The sequence below is a fragment of the Mobula birostris genome, chromosome 7 (assembly GCF_030028105.1).
Source record: "Mobula birostris isolate sMobBir1 chromosome 7, sMobBir1.hap1, whole genome shotgun sequence".
Classification (NCBI taxonomy): domain Eukaryota; kingdom Metazoa; phylum Chordata; class Chondrichthyes; order Myliobatiformes; family Myliobatidae; genus Mobula; species Mobula birostris.
This window is the reverse complement of record NC_092376.1, coordinates 98,853,511-98,873,948: the sequence shown is the minus strand read 5'-3', so window position 1 is coordinate 98,873,948 and position 20,438 is coordinate 98,853,511. Positions and strand designations below refer to the sequence as shown.

Sequence of the window (20,438 nt, the reverse complement as noted above, 5' to 3'; positions counted from 1 at the left end):
GAAAGTTCTTTGTTATAAATATTTCACCACAACATCGTCAGGATTTTAAAAAAAATGCTGGGCAGCAAGGCTTGGTGAGCTGTATCTCGAAAGAACTACATCCATAAATAAATGCTCTTTCGACCTTAACAAAATGCACCTGACCAGCAAAACCTGGTGCAATCTTAAATGTAACATCCAGTATTGTACGTTTCTGCAGTGCACGGTTAAAGACTGCACCGTTTTACGCTGCACGTTTCTGTGTTCCAGGGCTAAGCAAGGGGAGTTGGGAAGTCGGAGTTTTGGTTGTGGCTGGACTCTCGGCATCGGGTGCTGGGACTGAGTACAGGCGAGCGATCAGGTCCTGTGGGCTAAGCTCACTGGTACGGGTTGTTCTTTATTAATAACAACCACAACTGCTTGATGTCATGTCATATTAACGTAAAAGGGTCGGGAGGGTGATCAGTGGGCAAAAGGGCCTTTTTCTTCGATGTACCACCTGCCGCTTTGCGTGTTTGAGCCCAGAACACGATGGTCCCCGGGACACAACGGAGACTGCAGAAAGCGTGTTTAACTTGTGACTACACTCAGCCGGCAGGGCTTCTGCTCCCTACACATATCCAGCGAGCCCATATCGCCTAAGCATAGAGACTTGCGTTTTGCCAAGTTCCGAATGACGTCCTTTTTAAAATCAAATCATTAGCTTTGGCCCCGCGACCCGGATAGTGCAGAGCACTAGGTATTGTAAACACTCAGTGGGTCAGGCAGCCACAGGAACGGGTTCGGGGTTGACCGTATTTTGCCTTTAGATAATTTGGGGGGGGGGGGGGCTCTTTGAATTATAATAAGTACCATTTGCAATACAACCTGGCGCTGACCGCCCACTTTCTGCTGCTACAGTACTCCACTGGTTGTAGGCGGACAGCCCATATCATACTACCACCGCTCCCGGGGGTGGACGGCGCACTGGGGCGGGGGTGCTTCGCCCCTCCCCGTGAGCGCGGCACTGGGTCCAGGATAAGGTTGGAAAACTCGTCCAGTTACTGAGTCGGGGCATACCGCTCCAAGGGGGGAGGGTACGTGTTCCCACCCACCAAGCTCGGCAGTAAGAACGTGCTCTCCATCCTAATGAGGCTTCGGCACCGAGCTCCTACCTCGGCAACGTCTTCTCTGTCTGGTCGGCAGGGACAACGTCCCCATCACCGCTCCCATCGTCCCGGCTCCCTCGACGGCAGCAGCTCCGGTCCGAGTCTTACCACGGTGAACCCCCGCCCACCGCACCTATTCTGCTCCGGGTCCGTCTGGTCCCAGTGAGAACTGAGTCTGACCCGGTGAACTCCCGCCCGCGCTCCGGCTCCCAAAAAGCTCCCGCCACTTCCTGGTCCGGGTCTGCGTGTGGTCGCGATGAACCCGAAAGCGCACCGCTCCTGGACTGGGTCCAGTGCCGGTGAACTCTCGCCTGCCGCTCGGGCGACCGTCAGCGCCGCCCGGTTGACGCAGGGGAGCGAGCGCCGTGTGCTCCCCCGCCGGCCCCTCACGCTGTCTTGCTGGCCGGTCTTTGGGCAGGGGTGGTGGCCGAATCGCCCACCCCGCTCTCCGGTGCCCCACCAGGTTAACTCCGCCAGCCACGAGAGAAACGTACGAACCCGGTACTGGGTAGCTCTCCGCATCCACCAGTGAGAGTGTGAGGGCGGAGCGATAGTCTGGGACTACAGGCCAGGGGGAGGGGTTCACTCTCCTTGGGGCCCGGGTCGGGTGGGGACGATTGGGTGGTCACGTCCTTCCATTCCGCTGTTGAGAGCATATGCTGAAACGCTCAAACGTGGGGTCCCAGTATCACCACTTCAGTGCTTACAGTCGTACACCAGTTACCTGGGTCACCGGCCTGAGATACATTGCTCAACACCGCCGTGCCACGCGACCCCACCCCCATCTTTCATCAACCTTGACCGTGGTACATTCCCTACCAAAGATTAACGAACAGCCAATGTGCCAAAGAAGGCAAACTGTGGAAACAAAAAATTAAATAACACTGAGAACATGAGTTGTAAAGCCCTTGAAAGTTAGCCCATAGGATGTGAGATCAGTTCTGAGTTGAGGTGAATGAAGTTACCCACTTTGGTTCAGGAGCATGAAGGTTGAATAAACTGTTCCTGAACCTGGTACATAGATCTTAGAAAAATAGAGGGCTATGTGGTAGGGGGATTCTAGGCAGTTTTTAGAGTGGGTTATATGGTTGGCACAACACTGTGGGCCAAAGGGCCTTTAATGTGCTGTAAAGTTCTATCTTCTGGTGGTTGTAGGACCTGAAGCTCATGCACCTCCTTCCTAATGACAGCAATAAGAAGAGAGATTTGGCTGGATGGTGGGGGTCCTTATGATGGATACTGCTTCATAATTTTGTATACCTATCAAATCTCCCTTCCATCTTCTACACTCCAGGGAATAAAGTCCCAACCTGTGCATTCTTTGTCTATAACTCAGATCCTCAAGTCCTGGAAACATCCTTGTAAAATTTCTCTGCATTCTTTCAATCTTATTGCTATCTTTCCTGTGTGTGATTGACCAGAAATTTATACAATATTCCAGCTCAGGCCTCACCAAGAACTTATACAACTTCAATATACATCCCAACTCCTGTACTCTGATTTATGAAGGCCAATGTGCTAAAAGCTCTCTTTAGGGGCGTATCAACCTGTTACTTCACTTTCAATAAATTGTTGCTCCATATTCTCTAATTGCTCTGTTCTACCACATTCCTCAGTGCCCTACCACTCACCATGTAAGTCCTGCTCTGGTTTGTACTCCCAAATTGCAACACCTCGTACATTATGTCTACATTAAATTCCATATGCCATTTCTCAGCCTATTTTTGCAACTAGTCCAGATCCTGCTGCAAACATTGATAGTCATCCTTGCTGTCAATTATACCTCCATTCTGGTGTCATCCGCAAATCTGCTGATCCAGTTTACCACATTGGTTATCCTCAATCCTCCAGCACATCACCTGTGGTGAAGGATGTTTTAAATATCTTTGCTGGGGTTTCTCCAATTTCGATGTTAAGTAAATTTATTATCAAGGTACATATATGTCACCATATACAACTCTGAAATTAATTTTCTTGGGGGAAAACTCAATAAGTCCATAATAGAATAATAATCATAATAGAATCAATGAAATACCACACCAACTTGGGCTTTAAACCAGTGTTCAAAGGACAACTGTGCAAATACAAAAAGAAAGAAATAATAATAATAATAATTCTGGCCTTCTCTACCTCAGATTCTCCGATGAGGACTGGCTAATAGACTTCCATTCTCCTCCTCCTGGGTCTTGCTCACACTGAGTAAGAGGTTGTTGCTGTTACACCACTCAGCCAGATTTTCAATCTCCCTCCTGTATGCTGATTCATCACCACCTTTGATTTAGCCTACAACAGTAGTGCTATCAGCAAACTTGAATATGGCATTGGAGCTGTGCTTAGCCACCCAATCATAAATGTAAAGTGAGTAGAGTAGAGGACTAATCCCCCAACTGTGTGGTGCGCTGGTGCTGATGGAGATTGTGGAGGAGAAGTTGTCAATCTGAACCGACTGGGGTCTGCAAGTGAGGAAATTGAGGATCCAAATTGCACAAGGAGGTGTTGAGGCCAAGGTCTTGAAACTTAATGATTAAGTTTTGAGGGGATGATGGTACTGAATGCCAAGCTGTAGTTGATAAAGAGCATCCTGATCTGTGCATCATTGCTGACCAGATATCCCAGTGTTGAGTGAAGAGCCAATGAGATAGCCTCTGCTGGCTGTTGCTCCAATAGGCAAATTGGAGCTCTCAGGCAGGAGTTGATGTGTTTCATCACCAATCTCTCAAAAGACTTCATCATTGTGGATATAATCACTACTGGACGATGTTCATTGAGACAGGTTACCATGTTCTTCCTAGGCACCAGTATGCTGTAAGTGAAGTCTGCTTGAAGCAGGTGGGTACCTCAGATTGCTGAAGTGAGAGGTTAAAGATCTCAGTGAACACAACAGCCAGTTAACGGCCAGGTACCCCGTCTGGGCTGGAGGCTGTTCCTGGGTTCATCCTCCTGAAGGTTGCTTGCACGTTGGCGTCGGAGACTGAAATAACAGGACCATCGTGAGCTATGGGAGTTTGCGATGCTTCCTCCATATTTTGATGGTCAAACTGAGCATAGAAGGCATTGTACTTATCTGGAAGTGAATCCCTGGTGTTGCCAATGTCTTTTAATCTAACTTAGTAAGAGGTGATCACATTTAAACCTTGCCACAACTGTTGAGCTTCCTTCATTGATTCAAGTTTAGTCCATAATTATCACTTCATCCCTGAAATGGTTTTCTGTAGATTGTACGTGACCTCTTGCAACTTTCTTGGACATGGAACTTGAATACAGCCTCTTCCTGTATCAGGTGGGAGGACAGCCAAATGATCCAATTTGCCGAAATACAGTCTGAGTAGGGAACAGTAGGCATCTCAGTAAAACAGTGATAGTATGTTTGGACCTCTGGTGTTACAAGTTATATGCTGATATAATTGGACAGGATTTTCTTCAAACAAGCCTGGATGAAGCCCCAACAATGGTTTGTAATGCGTCGGGATGGACTATTTCTTGTTTGGAGATGATATCATGCAGTATCACAAATGCTTGATTATAATCGGCCACTAGTGGTATGTAAACTGCAGTCGGGATTATGGAGGATAACTCTCCAGGTACATCAATGGCATTTGATTGTTAGGTGTTCAAAGTTGGGGGGAAAACGAGTTCAACAAAATTTCCAAATCAGCAGTTCAGTCCATCCTGTGAAATGAGAGGCTTTCATGTCTGATAGCTGTACAAAGTGTGCTGAGAGTAAGCCATGTCTCAATTACACATAGAACACAACGATCTCTCATTTCCCTCCAATGGAGCAATCTTGCCCTCGGGTCCTCAATTACTTCACTCACCTCCCACAACATCCAAAGGAACATCCTGTCAGGTCCTGGGGATTTATCCACCCTAATTTGCCACAAGGCAGCAAGCAGTTCCTCCTCTGTAATCTTTATAGAGTCCATGATGTCACTGCTGTTTTGCCTCACATCTACAGACTGTGTCCATCTTCTGAGTAATTACAGATACAAGAAAAAGACATTTAAGATCTTCCCCATCTCTTTCAGCTCCATGTCTACTCTGACCTCCCAGAGGACTCTGCTCATGGTCTCAGAGTCCTGGGTTCAATCCTGATGTCCAGCGCTGTCCTGAGGACTTTGCAAGTTCTTGTAACCATGTGGGATTCCCTTGAGTGGTTCTTGTTTCTTCCCACATGCCTAAGATGTGTGGGCCATGGGTTAAACATAAATTATCCCTAATATATAGGTACATTATAGAATCTGTAGGGAAATGGTGGGAATGTGAGGAGAATGAAATTATGTAGGTTTGATGAAAATGGTTGGCACTGACGCTGAGCTAGAGGGTCTGTTTCCATGTGGTTGCTCTCTGTGACTAAAGTTATGCTCTGGACCTATATCATACCACAGCCACCTCAATGACAACAAAGTTATCATCACCCCAACCCACAACTTCACACTAATCACCAGAACTGTGTTTTATAGCCACCATTTTCTGGGACAGTTCAGATCTGTAAGGAGAAACATTTGCATCTTCAGTGAGTGAAGAAAGTTCTCAACCTGACTGCAGCTCTGAGCAGATTGACAGATCTTTACCTCAACCAGTGGCCAAACTTGCTCTGCAGTCATCCTGGTAAAATGCTTTTGATATGTATCACGTAGAAGACCTATTTAAAACCTATTGGATTTCCTCCTTATCCCAAGGTCTTTCCAAATGATTCTCTGGCAAAATCCAAGGAAACTGGTGCTGCATACAACCTTCTGGCAAAAATGAGTAAAGAAAAAGCAGAGTCTTCAATGTTTTCAGTCTCAGTGGAGCCTCATCCTGTCATGTACCATTCAGCTAGGTCTTCTAATATACAACAAATTATCGGCACATTTTATTATTTACTTGAAAGGGAAGTCTACTTCTGCACATCATTGTCTGGAAGATAGCTTCAATCTTAAGGCCAATTTATACTTCTGCGTCAAACCGACTCATAGGTACTGCATAGCCACATACCCTACACCATACCCTATGCCATAGCCTGACGTGCACCTCCCCAAAAATGTAACTACGTGTCACGGCGATGCAGACTGCAACAACTGTGATTGGTCCACTTGGTAGCATTGCATTTCCTCCTACGCTGCAATAGCTTCCCATTGGGCGACTGAAGGGCAGGGAAGGAACTCTGGCTGCAATGCTTTCCATAAAGCTTTACAGACCTCCAAAATTATGGAGGACCCAGTGCTTGATGCCAGTTTGTAGCTAGCTGCTACAGCCTGTTGACTTCCACCTGAAGCTACAAGTCGAATGGTGATTGCCAGTCTCTGAGTATACTGTGCGTACACTGATGCAAAATAAATGGTTGGAGACAATGAACCAAATTGTCAAATCTACCTGCCGACATCTGAAAATATTTAAACTGCATTTCCTTGTCCATGTCTCTCAGTGGCCGGACAAGCACAGAAAATTCACCCTCATTCAGTTTCAGTTGCCATTGTTTGAAGTTTGAGTTTCTTTGTGTTGTGTGAAGAAACTCAACACAGTGGTATAGAAACCCCACTGCCAACTAGCGTTTTGGCAGTGAATTGCAGAGCGATGCAGACGCACCAATGCACAAGTATAAATGCTCACAACGGCATAGGCCACTTGCGTAGGCTACGGCTTAGGCTACTACGCAGAAGTATAAATCAGCCTTTACAGCTCAAACAAACACTTTTATACTTTACGGAGAACAGTAATTAGATTGTTCCATTCCATAATGACATTCCTCCATTATATGTAAATGTCGCTGGTTCCTGGCATCTATTATTAAGCAGTCCATTTGCCTTTAGAGATCTCTCCCCGCCACCCCCATAAGAGCTGTGTCCTGTTTTTCTCAGTTGTCAAAATATCCCCATTCCATAAAACATACATCTTGATGTAACACACACATACAGATTTCTTGTAAGTTTCCCATCAAAATCAGCAAACCAGAAAAGCACTCTGGATCTCACAGGTTCTATTTTGTCACATTACATTTTACAAAAGTTACAAATTCATAAAGACTTCAGGGTTACAGATATATTTCCACAATCCCATGTGGTCCTCGACTGTGACTAAATCAGCTGTAATCTCTGTATATCTCAGATCCTGGAAGATAGTACTGGGTCAGTCAAGCATACACTGCCACATGGTACTAATGTTCCAGTCCAGTGATTCTAATCTAAACTCCAGCTTCACTGACACCACTTCTCACACACCCTGAACTCATTGCACTTGAGTATTGCTGCCAATTTTAGCTGCCTCAGCAACCTAGCGGTAACACGAGTCACTCCGAGCCCAGCATTGGTTATTGCAACCATAAACAAGTTTTTAGTATTAGTAACCATTGTCAATGATTAGTACCACTAACTCACCAGTAACACTGACCACTGATCCTAGGCTTACCTCCCACCTTAGGTACACCAACTCAGGTATCAGCAACTTATTTTCAGTATTTACATTAACAAATCACTCAATCCACCGCAGTGACACTGGGATAATTCTAAGATTAAGAGTGGGAAGGGAGAGGTAATGAGTAGCACGGGATAGAGACAAGTTAGGGGCATCCACTTATTAGGCAGAGAGACCCCAAACTTTTCTTATTGTTTGTTAATTTACTAGTGGTACTATTTCCTATGTGTTATGTGTGTGTGTTAAATGTACTGTGTGCAAAAGTAGGGTGGCAGGCTATAGAAACACCTCATTCCACCGATGTCTTGTGGATCCTAACAGACTGTGGTCCTTCACTAGAGAGGGAGTACTTCCTCACCCACAAGGCAGATGCGCAGGTCTTGGTGGCCTTGTTGTCTTCATCTGTTGCTCTCTCCTCCCTCCATCAACAGGTTTTCTGATTTCTTATTCCATCTGCTCCAGCTATTTTTGTTTCATCAATCCCGTCCCAGCTTCCTTGTGCTTTTTCTTCACCCCCTCCCATTTTTCTCAAATCATCACCTCCCCACTTATCTTATGAATCACTTCACCTTGAGGAGACACGATTGAAGTATTTAAAATTAGAAGATATATAGATAGGGTAGACTGCAGAAATCTTGGCATGTATTAGAGATTTACTGCGAGGAAGAGGATTTTGAGGGAACTTGAGAGGGATATTTTTAACTCAGGGAGCATTGAGCACTGCCTGAGAGATGGGATTAATGTTGATGGGGGCCACTGGTCAGAATAGACACAAGTGTGACCTGTTTCCAATCTGTATGACTTCATAACTCTCCTGTCTAATATTTACCTTTCTTAAACCTCTTCCTAGTTTCCCACTTGCCCATGCTTGTTTTCCTTCTCCCCTTCCCCACATCCTCTGCCTGTCCATTCTCTCTGACCATCCATTGGCTCTCCCATCTCACCCTCTCCCTCCGCAGCTTTTCTCCCTGTCTGTTTCTCCTTTCACAGCTCTGTTATACTTCTTTCTCCTCTTTCTCCTCCCTTCCCCCTCCCCACACAAATTATTACAAGTTAATCGAAGCCTCTTCTCTGCCTGTTAGTTATTCTCCATCATATAAAGCTGGCTGGGGACCAGACAAGAGGATTTAAAAGGAACTGACACCTCCACACAACCTTATATTTTAACAGTAGAATATGTCATTTCTCCCAAAGGCACTGTGGTTCAATGTCACACCCACAAGGCAATGTCCAACAACTGTCCACGATCTGTACTGTCAACTAATCTCCAGACCACTAGGTCCGAACCTTGCTGGTGGGCTCAGGATGGGCGATAAGCCTGAAAGAAATCCAGGTTTGTGCTGAGACAGCAGGGCCCACCCTGGTGAACTGATGAAGTGAGCGAGACAGAGGGTTCTGCAGTCAGGTTAATCAAGAACACAGTGCCACAGCAAGCTTGTTGGGAAGGTCAGCGGGGCTTCGTGGATCCTCTCCCTGTGAAACCAGGAAGAGCAAGAGAACCACTTCTGGCTCTTACTCATCCCACATCCTCTCATATACCCCTGCTCTTCTTCCAGTCTGTCTAGGATAGGGTGAATGTTGCCCACCACTCCTGTTACTGTAGCACTGATTCTAGTGCCTGAGCTCTGACCTGGCCAATGTGGACTCTGCTGCACATCGTATGCTCATTGACAACCTTGTCAGAGTTATAGCTCAGAGACCTCCTTCCTTCTATCCCAAATAAATGGAGACTCTCTCTATCTCTCCACCCAGCTGCTAAGAAACCGTCACTAGCACTGAACCAGTCCGCCAGCCTTCTTACTTATTGCAGCACTGAGAAACTTCAGCTTTGTCACAGGTACAAACTCTCAGAAAAACACAGAACAGTACAGACCCTTCGGCCCACAATGTAGTGCTGACCTTTTAACCTACTCTAAAATCAATTAAATCCTCACTCCCAAATATCCTCAATTTTTCTTTCATTCATGTGCCTTAATGTCCTTAACATATCTGCCTCTTGTACCACCCCGGCAACATGTTCCACACACCACCCCTCATGGTGTAAAAACACCTCCTGATGTACAGCCCGGTAAAATGTTCCACAGACAACCCTTCACGGTGTTAAAATCTTAACTGATATACACCCCGGCAACGTGTTCCACACACCAGCCCCGATGGTGTAAAAACCCCACCTGGTGTACACCCTGGTAACACGTTCCACACACCAGCCCTCACGGTGTAAAAACCCCACCTGATGTACACCCCGGTAACGTGTTCCATACACCACCCCGCAAGGTGTAAAAACACCACCTGATGTACACCCCGGTAACGTGTTCCATACGCCACCCCTCACAGTGTAAAAACCCCACCTGATGTACACCCCGGTAACATGTTCAACAGACCACCCCTCATCATGTAAAAACCCCACCTGGTGTACACCCCGGCAACATGTTCCACACACCACCCCTCACGGTGTAAAAACCCCACCTGATGTCTACCCCGGCAACATGTCCCACACACCACCCCTCAGGGTGTAAAAACACCAGCTGATGTACACCTCGGCAACATGTTCTATACACCACCCCTCACAGTGTAAAAATCCCACCTGATGTACACCCTGGTAACACGTTCCACACAGCAACCCTCACGGTGTAAATACCCCATCTGATGTACACCCCGGTAACGTGTCCCATACACCACCCCTCACGGTGTAAATACCCCATCTGATGTACACTCCAGCAACATGTTCCACACACCTCCCCTCACGGTGTAAAAACCCCACCTGATGTACACCCCGGTAACGTGTTCCATACACCACCCCTCATCGTGTAAAAACCCCACCTGGTGTACACCCCGGTAACATGTTCCACACACCACCTCTCATGGTGTAAAAACCCCATCTGATGTACACCCCGGTAACGTGTTCCACACAGCACCCCTCACAGTGTAAAAACCCCACCTGATGTACACCCCAATAACATCATCCACACACCACCCCTCAAGGTGTAAAAACACCGCCTAATGTACAGCCCGGAAACATGTTCCACACACCACCCCTCCCGGTGTAAAAACCCCACATGATGTACACCCCAATAACATCATCCACACACCACCCCTCACGTTGTAAAAACCCCACCTGGTGTACACCCCGGCAACATGTTCCACACACCACCCCTCATGGTGTAAAAACAGCACCTAATATACACCCCGGTATCATGTTCCACACACCAACCCTCAGGGTGTAAAAACACCACCTGATATACACTCTGGCAACCTGTTCCACACACCACACCTCACATTGTAATAACCCCACCCGAGGTACACCCCGGCAACACGTTCCACACACCACCCCTCACGGTATAGAAACCCCTCGTGATGTACACCCCGGCAACATGTTCCACACATCCCTCTCACGTTGAAAAAACCCTTACCTGATGTACACCCCGGCAACATGTTCCACACATCCCCCTCACGTTGAAAAAACCCTTACCTGATGTACACCCCGGCAACATGTTCCACACACCACCCCAACGGTGGAAAAACCCCATCTGACGTACACCCCAATAACATCTTCCACACACCACCACTCATGGTGTAAAAACACCACCTGATGTACACCCCGGCAACATGTTCCCACACCACCCCTCACAGTGTAAAAACACCACCTGATGTACACCCTGGCAACATGTTCCACACACCACCCCTCACAGTGTAAAAACACCACCTGATGTACGCCCTGGTAGCATATTCCACACACCACCCCTCATGTTGTAAAATCCTGACATGTTGAACACTCCGGTAACATGTTCCACACACCAGCCCTCATGGTGTAAAAACACCACCTGATGTACTCCCTGGTAGCATATTCCCAACATCACCCCTCACGGTGTAGAAACCCCACCTGATGTATACCCCGGCAACATATTCCACAAACCACCCCTCATGTTGTAAAACCCTAACATGTTGTACACCCCGGCAACATGTTCCACAGACCACCCCTCCCGGTGTAAAAACCCCAGCTGATGTACGCCCCGGCAACATGTTCAACACACCAGCCCTCCCGGTGTAAAAACCCCACCTGATGTACAGCCCTGTAAAATGCTCCACAAACCACCCCTCACAGTGTAAAACCCCACCTGATGTACACCCCGGCATCCTGTTCCACACACCACCCCTAAGAGAGTAAAAACACCACCTGATGTACACCCCGGCAACATGTTCCACAAACCACCTCTCATGTTGTAAAACCCTGACATGTTGTACACCCCGGCAACATGTTCCACACACCACCCCTCACGGTGTAGAAACCCCAACTGATGTACACCCCGATAACATCTTCCATACACCACCACTCATGGGGTAAAAACCCCACCTCATGTAGAGCCCGGTATAATGTTCTACACACCACCTCTCACAGTGTAAAAAACCCCACCTGATGTACATCCCGGCAACCTGTTCCACACTCTACCACTCACGGTGTAAAAACAGCACCTGATATACACCCCGGTATCATGTTCCACACACCAACCCTCAGGGTGTAAAAACACCACCTGATATACACTCTGGCAACCTGTTCCACACACCACACCTCACATTGTAATAACCCCACACAATGTACACCCCGGCAACATGTTCCACACACCACCCCTCACGGTATAGAAACCCCTCGTGATGTACACCCCGGCAACATGTTCCACACCACACCTTATGGTGTAAAAACACCACCTGATGTGCACCCTGGCAACATGTTCCACACACCATGCCTCCCGGTGTAGAAACCCCACCTGATGTACACCCAGGCAACATGTTCCATACACCGCCCTTCACGGTGTCAATACCCCATCTGATGTACACCCCGGCAACATGTTCCACACACCAGCCCTCACGGTGTAAAAACACCACCTGATGTACGCCCTGGTAGCATATTCCACACACCACCCCTCACGGTGTAAAAACACCACCTGATGTACACCCCGGCAACATATTCCACAAACCACCCCTCATGTTGTAAAACCCTGACATGTTGTACACCCCGGCAACATGTTCCACACACCACCCCTCACGGTGTAAATACCCCATCTGATGTAGAGCCCGGTAAAATATTCTACACACCACCTCTCCCAGTGTGAGAAACCCCAGCTGATGTACACCCCGGCAACATGTTCCACACTCTACCACTCACGGTGTAAAAACAGCACCTAATATACACCCCGGTATCATGTTCCACACACCAACCCTCAGGGTGTAAAAACACCACCTGATATACACTCTGGCAACCTGTTCCACACACCACACCTCACATTGTAATAACCCCACACAATGTACACCCCGGCAACACGTTCCACACACCACCCCTCACAGTATAGAAACCCCTCGTGATGTACACCCCGGCAACATGTTCCACACACCACACCTTATGGTGTAAAAACACCACCTGATGTGCACCCTGGCAACATGTTCCACACACCATGCCTCCCGGTGTAGAAACCCCACCTGATGTACACCCAGGCAACATGTTCCATACACCGCCCTTCACGGTGTCAATACCCCATCTGATGTACACCCCGGCAACATGTTCCACACACCAGCCCTCACGATGTAAAAACACCACCTGATGTATGCCCTGGTAGCATATTCCACACACCACCCCTCATGTTGTAAAACCCTGACATGTTGTACACCCCGGCAGCATGTTCCACACACCACCCCTCACGGTGTAAAAACCCCAACTGATGTACACCCCGGTAAAATATTCTACAGACCACCTCTCCCAGTGTGAGAAACCCCAGCTGATGTACACCCCGGCAACATGTTCCACACACCACCCCTCATGGTGTAAAAACACCAACTGATGTACAGCCGGAAATATGTCCATACAACACCCCTCACGTTCTAAAAACCCCACCTGATGTACACCCCGGCAACATGTTACACACACCCTTCACGGTGTAAAAACCCCACCTGATGTACACCTCGGCAACATGTTCCACACACCACCCCGCACGCTGTAAGACCCCCACATGACGTACACCTTGGTAACATGTTCCACACACCACCCCTCACGGTGTAAAAACACCACCTGATGTAACGCCCGGAAACACGTCCATACACCACCCCTCACGTTCTAAAAACCCCAGCTGATGTACACCCCGGCAACAACATATTCCACACACCACCCCTCACGTTGTAAAACTCCCACATGACGTACACCCCGGCAACATGTTCCACACACCACCCCTCACGTTGTAAAAACCCCACCTGATGTACACTCCGGCAACATGTTCCACACACATCCCTCACGGTGTAGAAATCCCACCTGATGTACACCCAGGCAACATGTCCCCCACGTCACCCCTCACGGTGTAGAAAACCCACCTGATGTACACCCCGGTAACGTGTTCCATACACCAACCCTCACGGTGTCAATACCCCATCTGATGTACACCCCGGCAACATATTCCACAAACCACCCCTCATGTTGTAAAACTCTGACATGTTGTACACCCCGGCAAATGTTCCACAGACCACTCCTCACCGTGTAAAAACCCCACCTGGTGTACACCACGGCAACATGTTCCACACAGCAACCCTCAAAGTATAAAAACCCCACCTGATGTACGCCCCGGTAACATGTTCCACAGACCACCCCTCACCACGTAAAAACCCTACCTGATGTACACCCCGGTAACATGTTCCACAGACCACCCCTCACCGCGTAAAAACCCTACCTGATGTACACCCCGGCAACATGTTCCACAGACCACCCCTCACCACGTAAAAACCCTACCTGATGTACACCCCGGCAACATGTTCCACAGACCACCCCTCACCGCGTAAAAACCCCACCTGATGTACGCCCCGGTAACATGTTCCACAGACCACCCCTCACCACGTAAAAACCCTACCTGATGTACACCCCGGTAACATGTTCCACAGACCACCCCTCACCGCGTAAAAACCCCACCTGATGTACGCCCCGGTAACATGTTCCACACACCACCCCTCACGGTGTAAAAACCCCACCTGATGTACACCCCAATAACATCATCCACACACCACCCCTCAAGGTGTAAAAACACCACCTAATGTACAGCCCGGAAACATGTTCCACACACCACCCCTCCCGGTGTAAAAACCCCACATGATATACACCCCAATAACATCATCCACACACCACCCCTCACGTTGTAAAAACCCCACCTGGTGTACACCCCGGCAACATGTTCCACACACCACCCCTCATGGTGTAAAAACACCACCTAATATACACCCCGGTATCATGTTCCACACACCAACCCTCAGGGTGTAAAAACACCACCTGATATACACTCTGGCAACCTGTTCCACACACCACACCTCACATTGTAATAACCCCACCCGATGTACACCCCGGCAACACGTTCCACACACCACCCCTCACGGTATAGAAACCCCTCGTGATGTACACCCCGGCAACATGTTCCACACACCAGCCCTCCCGGTGTAAAAACCCCACCTGATGTACACCTCAGCAGCCTGTTCCACACACACCACCCTTTCCGATGTGAAAACGCCACCGGATGTACACCCCAGCAACATGTTCCACACACCACCCATTACGGTGTAAAAACACCAACTGATGTACAGCACGGCAACATGGTCCACACACCAACCCTCATGGTATAAATACACCACCTGATGTACACCCTGGTAACGTGTTCCACACACCACCCCGCAAGGTGTAAAAACCCCACCTGATGTACACCATAGCAACGTGTTCCACACACCACACCTCACGGTGTAAAAACCCCACCTGATGTACACCCCGGCAACATGTTCCCCACACCACCCCTCCCGGTGTAAATACCCCACCTGATGTACACCCCGGCAACATGTTCCACACACCAGCCCTCCCAGTGTAAAAACCCCACATGATGTACGCCCTGGTAACACGTTCCACACACCACCCCTCTCGGTGTAAAAACCCCACCTGATGTACGCCCTGGTAACATGCTCCACACACCACCCTTCCCGATGTGAAAACGCCACCGGATGTACAGCCTGGTAAAATGTTCCACACACCACCTCTCACAGTGTAAAAAACCCCACCTGATGTACACCCCGGCAACCTGTTCCACTCTCTACCCCTCATGGCGCGAAAACACCACCTGATATTACCACGGAAACATGTTCCACACACCACCCCCAGGGTGTAAAAACACCACCTGATGTACACCCCGGCAACCTGTTCCACACACCACTCCTCCTGGTGTAAAAACACCACCTGATGTACACCCCGGCAACATGTTCCACACACCACCCCTCAGGGTGTTAAAACACCACCTGATGTACACTCCAGCAACCTGTTCCACACACCAGCCCTCCCGGTGTAAAAGCACCACCTGATGTACATCCCGGCCACATGTTCCACAGACCACCCTTCACGGTGTGAAAACACCACCTGATATACACCTCTAGTAACATGTTCCACACACCACCCTTCACAGTGTAAAAACCCCACCTGGTGTACACCCCGGCAACATGTCCCACACACTATCCCTCACATTGTAAAAACCCCACCTGATGTACACGCCGGCAAAATGATCCACACACCAGACCTCCCGGGTTAAAAACCCCACCTGATGTACACCCAGGCAACATGTTCCACACACTAACCCTCACGATCTAAAAACCCCACCTGATGTACACCCCGGCAACCTGTTCCATACGCCACCCCTCACGGTGTAAAAACACCACCTGATGTACATCCCGGTAACATGTTCCACACACCACCCTTCACGGTGTTAAAACTGCACCTGATGTACAGCCTGGCAACATGTTCCACACACCAGCCCTCCCGGTGTAGAAACCCCATCTGAAGTACACCCCGGTAACATATTCCACACACCACCCCTCACGGTGTAAAAACACCACCTGATGTACACCCCGGCAACATTTCCACACTCTACCCCTCAAGGTGTAAAAACACCACCTGATATACACCCCGGCAACCTGTTCCACACTCTACCCCTCACGGTGTAAAAACACCACCTGAAGTACACCCCGGTAACATGTTCCACACACCACCCCTCAGCGTATAAAAACACCATCCGATGTACACCCCGGCAACGTGTTCCACACACCACCCCTCAGGGTGTAATAACACCACCTGATGTCTACCCCGGCAACATGTCCCACACACCACCCCTCAGGCTGTAAAAACCCCACCTGATGTACACCCCGGTAACATGTTCCACACACCACCCCTCACGGTGTAAAAACCCCACCTGATGTACACCCCAATAACATCATCCACACACCACCCCTCAAGGTGTAAAAACACCGCCTAATGTACAGCCCGGAAACATGTTCCACACACCACCCCTCCCGGTGTAAAAACCCCACAGGATGTACACCCCAATAACATCATCCACACACCACCCCTCACGTTGTAAAAACCCCACCTGGTGTACACCCCGGCAACATGTTCCACACACCACCCCTCATGGTGTAAAAACACCACCTAATATACACCCCGGTATCATGTTCCACACACCAACCCTCAGGGTGTAAAAACACCACCTGATATACACTCTGGCAACCTGTTCCACACACCACACCTCACATTGTAATAACCCCACCCGATGTACACCCCGGCAACACGTTCCACACACCACCCCTCACGGTATAGAAACCCCTCGTGATGTACACCCCGGCAACATGTTCCACACACCAGCCCTCCCGGTGTAAAAACCCCACCTGATGTACACCTCAGCAGCCTGTTCCACACACACCACCCTTTCCGATGTGAAAACGCCACCGGATGTACACCCCAGCAACATGTTCCACACACCACCCATTACGGTGTAAAAACACCAACTGATGTACAGCACGGCAACATGGTCCACACACCAACCCTCATGGTATAAATACACCACCTGATGTACACCCTGGTAACGTGTTCCACACACCACCCCGCAAGGTGTAAAAACCCCACCTGATGTACACCACAGCAACGTGTTCCACACACCACACCTCACGGTGTAAAAACCCCACCTGATGTACACCCCGGCAACATGTTCCACACACCACCCTTCACGGCATAAAAACACCACCCGATGTACACCCCGGCTACGTGTTCCACACACCACCCCTTAGGGTGTAAAAACACCACCTGATGTATCCCACGGCAACGGGCTCCACACACCTCCCGTCATGGTGTAAAAACCCCACCTGATGTACACCCCAGCAACATGTTCCACACAACACCCCTCACGGTATAGAAACCCCTCCTGATGTACACCTCAGCAGCCTGTTCCACACACACCACCCCTCTCGGTGTAAAAACCCCACCTGATGTACACCCCAGCAACATATTCCACACACCACCCCTCTCGGTGTAAAAACACCACCTGATGTACACCCCAGCAACATATTCCACACACCACCCCTCTCGGTGTAAAAACCCCACATGATGTACGCCCTGGTAACATGCTCCACACACCACCCTTCCCGATGTGAAAACGCCACCGGATGTACAGCCTGGTAAAATGTTCCACACACCACCTCTCACAGTGTAAAAAACCCCACCTGATGTACACCCCGGCAACCTGTTCCACTCTCTACCCCTCATGGCGCGAAAACACCACCTGATATACACCCCGGAAACATGTTCCACACACCACCCCCAGGGTGTAAAAACACCACCTGATGTACACCCCGGTAAAATGTTCCACACACCACCCCTCACGGTGTAAAAACACCACCTGATGTACACCCCAAACATGTTCCACACACCACCCCCAGGGTGTAAAAACACCACCTGATGGACACTCCGGCAACCTGTTCCACACACCACTCCTCCTGGTGTAAAAACACCACCTGATGTACACCCCAAACATGTTCCACACAACAGCCCTCCCGGTGTAAAAACACCACCTGATGTACACCCTGGCAACATGTTCCACACACCACCCCTCAGGGTGTTAAAACACCACCTGATGTACACCCCGGCAACATGTCCCACACACCAGCCCTCACGGTGTAAAAACACCATCTGATATACACCCTGGTAACATGTTCCACACACCACCCCTCCCGGTGTAAAAACCACACCTGATGTACATCCCGGCCACATGTTCCACAGACCACCCTTCACGGTGTGAAAACACCACCTGATATACACCTCTAGTAACATGTTCCACACACCACCCTTCACAGTGTAAAAACCCCACCTGGTGTACACCCCGGCAACATGTCCCACACACTATCCCTCACATTGTAAAAACCCCACCTGATGTACACGCCGGCAAAATGATCCACACACCAGCCCTCCCGGGTTAAAAACCCCACCTGATGTACACCCAGGCAACATGTTCCACACACTAACCCTCACGATCTAAAAACCCCACCTGATGTACACCCCGGCAACCTGTTCCATACGCCACCCCTCATGGTGTAAAAACACCACCTGATGTACATCCCGGTAACATGTTCCACACACCACCCTTCACGGTGTTAAAACTGCACCTGATGTACAGCCTGGCAACATGTTCCACACACCAGCCCTCATGGTGTAAAAACACCACCTAATATACACCCCGGTATCATGTTCCACACACCAACCCTCAGGGTGTAAAAACACCACCTGATATACACTCTGGCAACCTGTTCCACACACCACACCTCACATTGTAATAACCCCACCCGATGTACACCCCGGCAACACGTTCCACACACCACCCCTCACGGTATAGAAACCCCTCGTGATGTACACCCCGGCAACATGTTCCACACACCAGCCCTCCCGGTGTAAAAACCCCACCTGATGTACACCTCAGCAGCCTGTTCCACACACACCACCCTTCCCGATGTGAAAACGCCACCGGATGTACACCCCAGCAACATGTTCCACACACCACCCATTACGGTGTAAAAACACCAACTGATGTACAGCACGGCAACATGGTCCACACACCAACCCTCATGGTATAAATACACCACCTGATGTACACCCTGGTAACGTGTTCCACACACCACCCCGCAAGGTGTAAAAACCCCACCTGATGTACACCACAGCAACGTGTTCCACACACCACACCTCACGGTGTAAAAACCCCACCTGATGTACACCCCGGCAACATGTTCCACACACCACCCTTCACGGCATAAAAACACCACCCGATGTACACCCCGGCTACGTGTTCCACACACCACCCCTTAGGGTGTAAAAACACCACCTGATGTATCCCACGGCAACGGGCTCCACACACCTCCCGTCATGGTGTAAAAACCCCACCTGATGTACACCCCAGCAACATGTTCCACACAACACCCCTCACGGTATAGAAACCCCTCCTGATGTACACCTCAGCAGCCTGTTCCACACACACCACCCCTCTCGGTGTAAAAACCCCACCTGATGTACACCCCAGCAACATATTCCACACACCACCCCTCTCGGTGTAAAAACACCACCTGATGTACACCCCAGCAACATATTCCACACACCACCCCTCTCGGTGTAAAAACCCCACCTGATGTACGCCCTGGTAACATGCTCCACACACCACCCTTCCCGATGTGAAAACGCCACCGGATGTACAGCCTGGTAAAATGTTCCACACACCACCTCTCACAGTGTAAAAAACCCCACCTGATGTACACCCCGGCAACCTGTTCCACTCTCTACCCCTCATGGCGCGAAAACACCACCTGATATACACCCCGGAAACATGTTCCACACACCACCCCCAGGGTGTAAAAACACCACCTGATGTACACCCCGGCAACATGTTCCACAGACCACCCCTCACCGCGTAAAAACCCCACCTGATGTACGCCCCGGTAACATGTTCCACAGACCACCCCTCACCACGTAAAAACCCTACCTGATGTACACCCCGGTAACATGTTCCACAGACCACCCCTCACCGCGTAAAAACCCCACCTGATGTACGC

At 49.4% G+C, this 20,438-nt stretch overlaps 1 protein-coding gene across 1 annotated transcript in view; it reads right to left on the bottom strand.

Moving 5' to 3' along the window:
• Positions 1-1,267, bottom strand: part of LOC140200776 (A-type potassium channel modulatory protein KCNIP1-like) — a 206,914-nt gene extending 205,647 nt beyond the window's left edge. The window contains exon 1 of the mRNA XM_072264376.1: positions 1,134-1,267. Coding sequence (XP_072120477.1) covers positions 1,134-1,191 — 58 coding nt within the window. The 5' untranslated portion in view covers positions 1,192-1,267. The remainder of the gene's footprint in view (positions 1-1,133) is intronic.
• Positions 1,268-20,438: the final 19,171 nt, after the last annotated feature.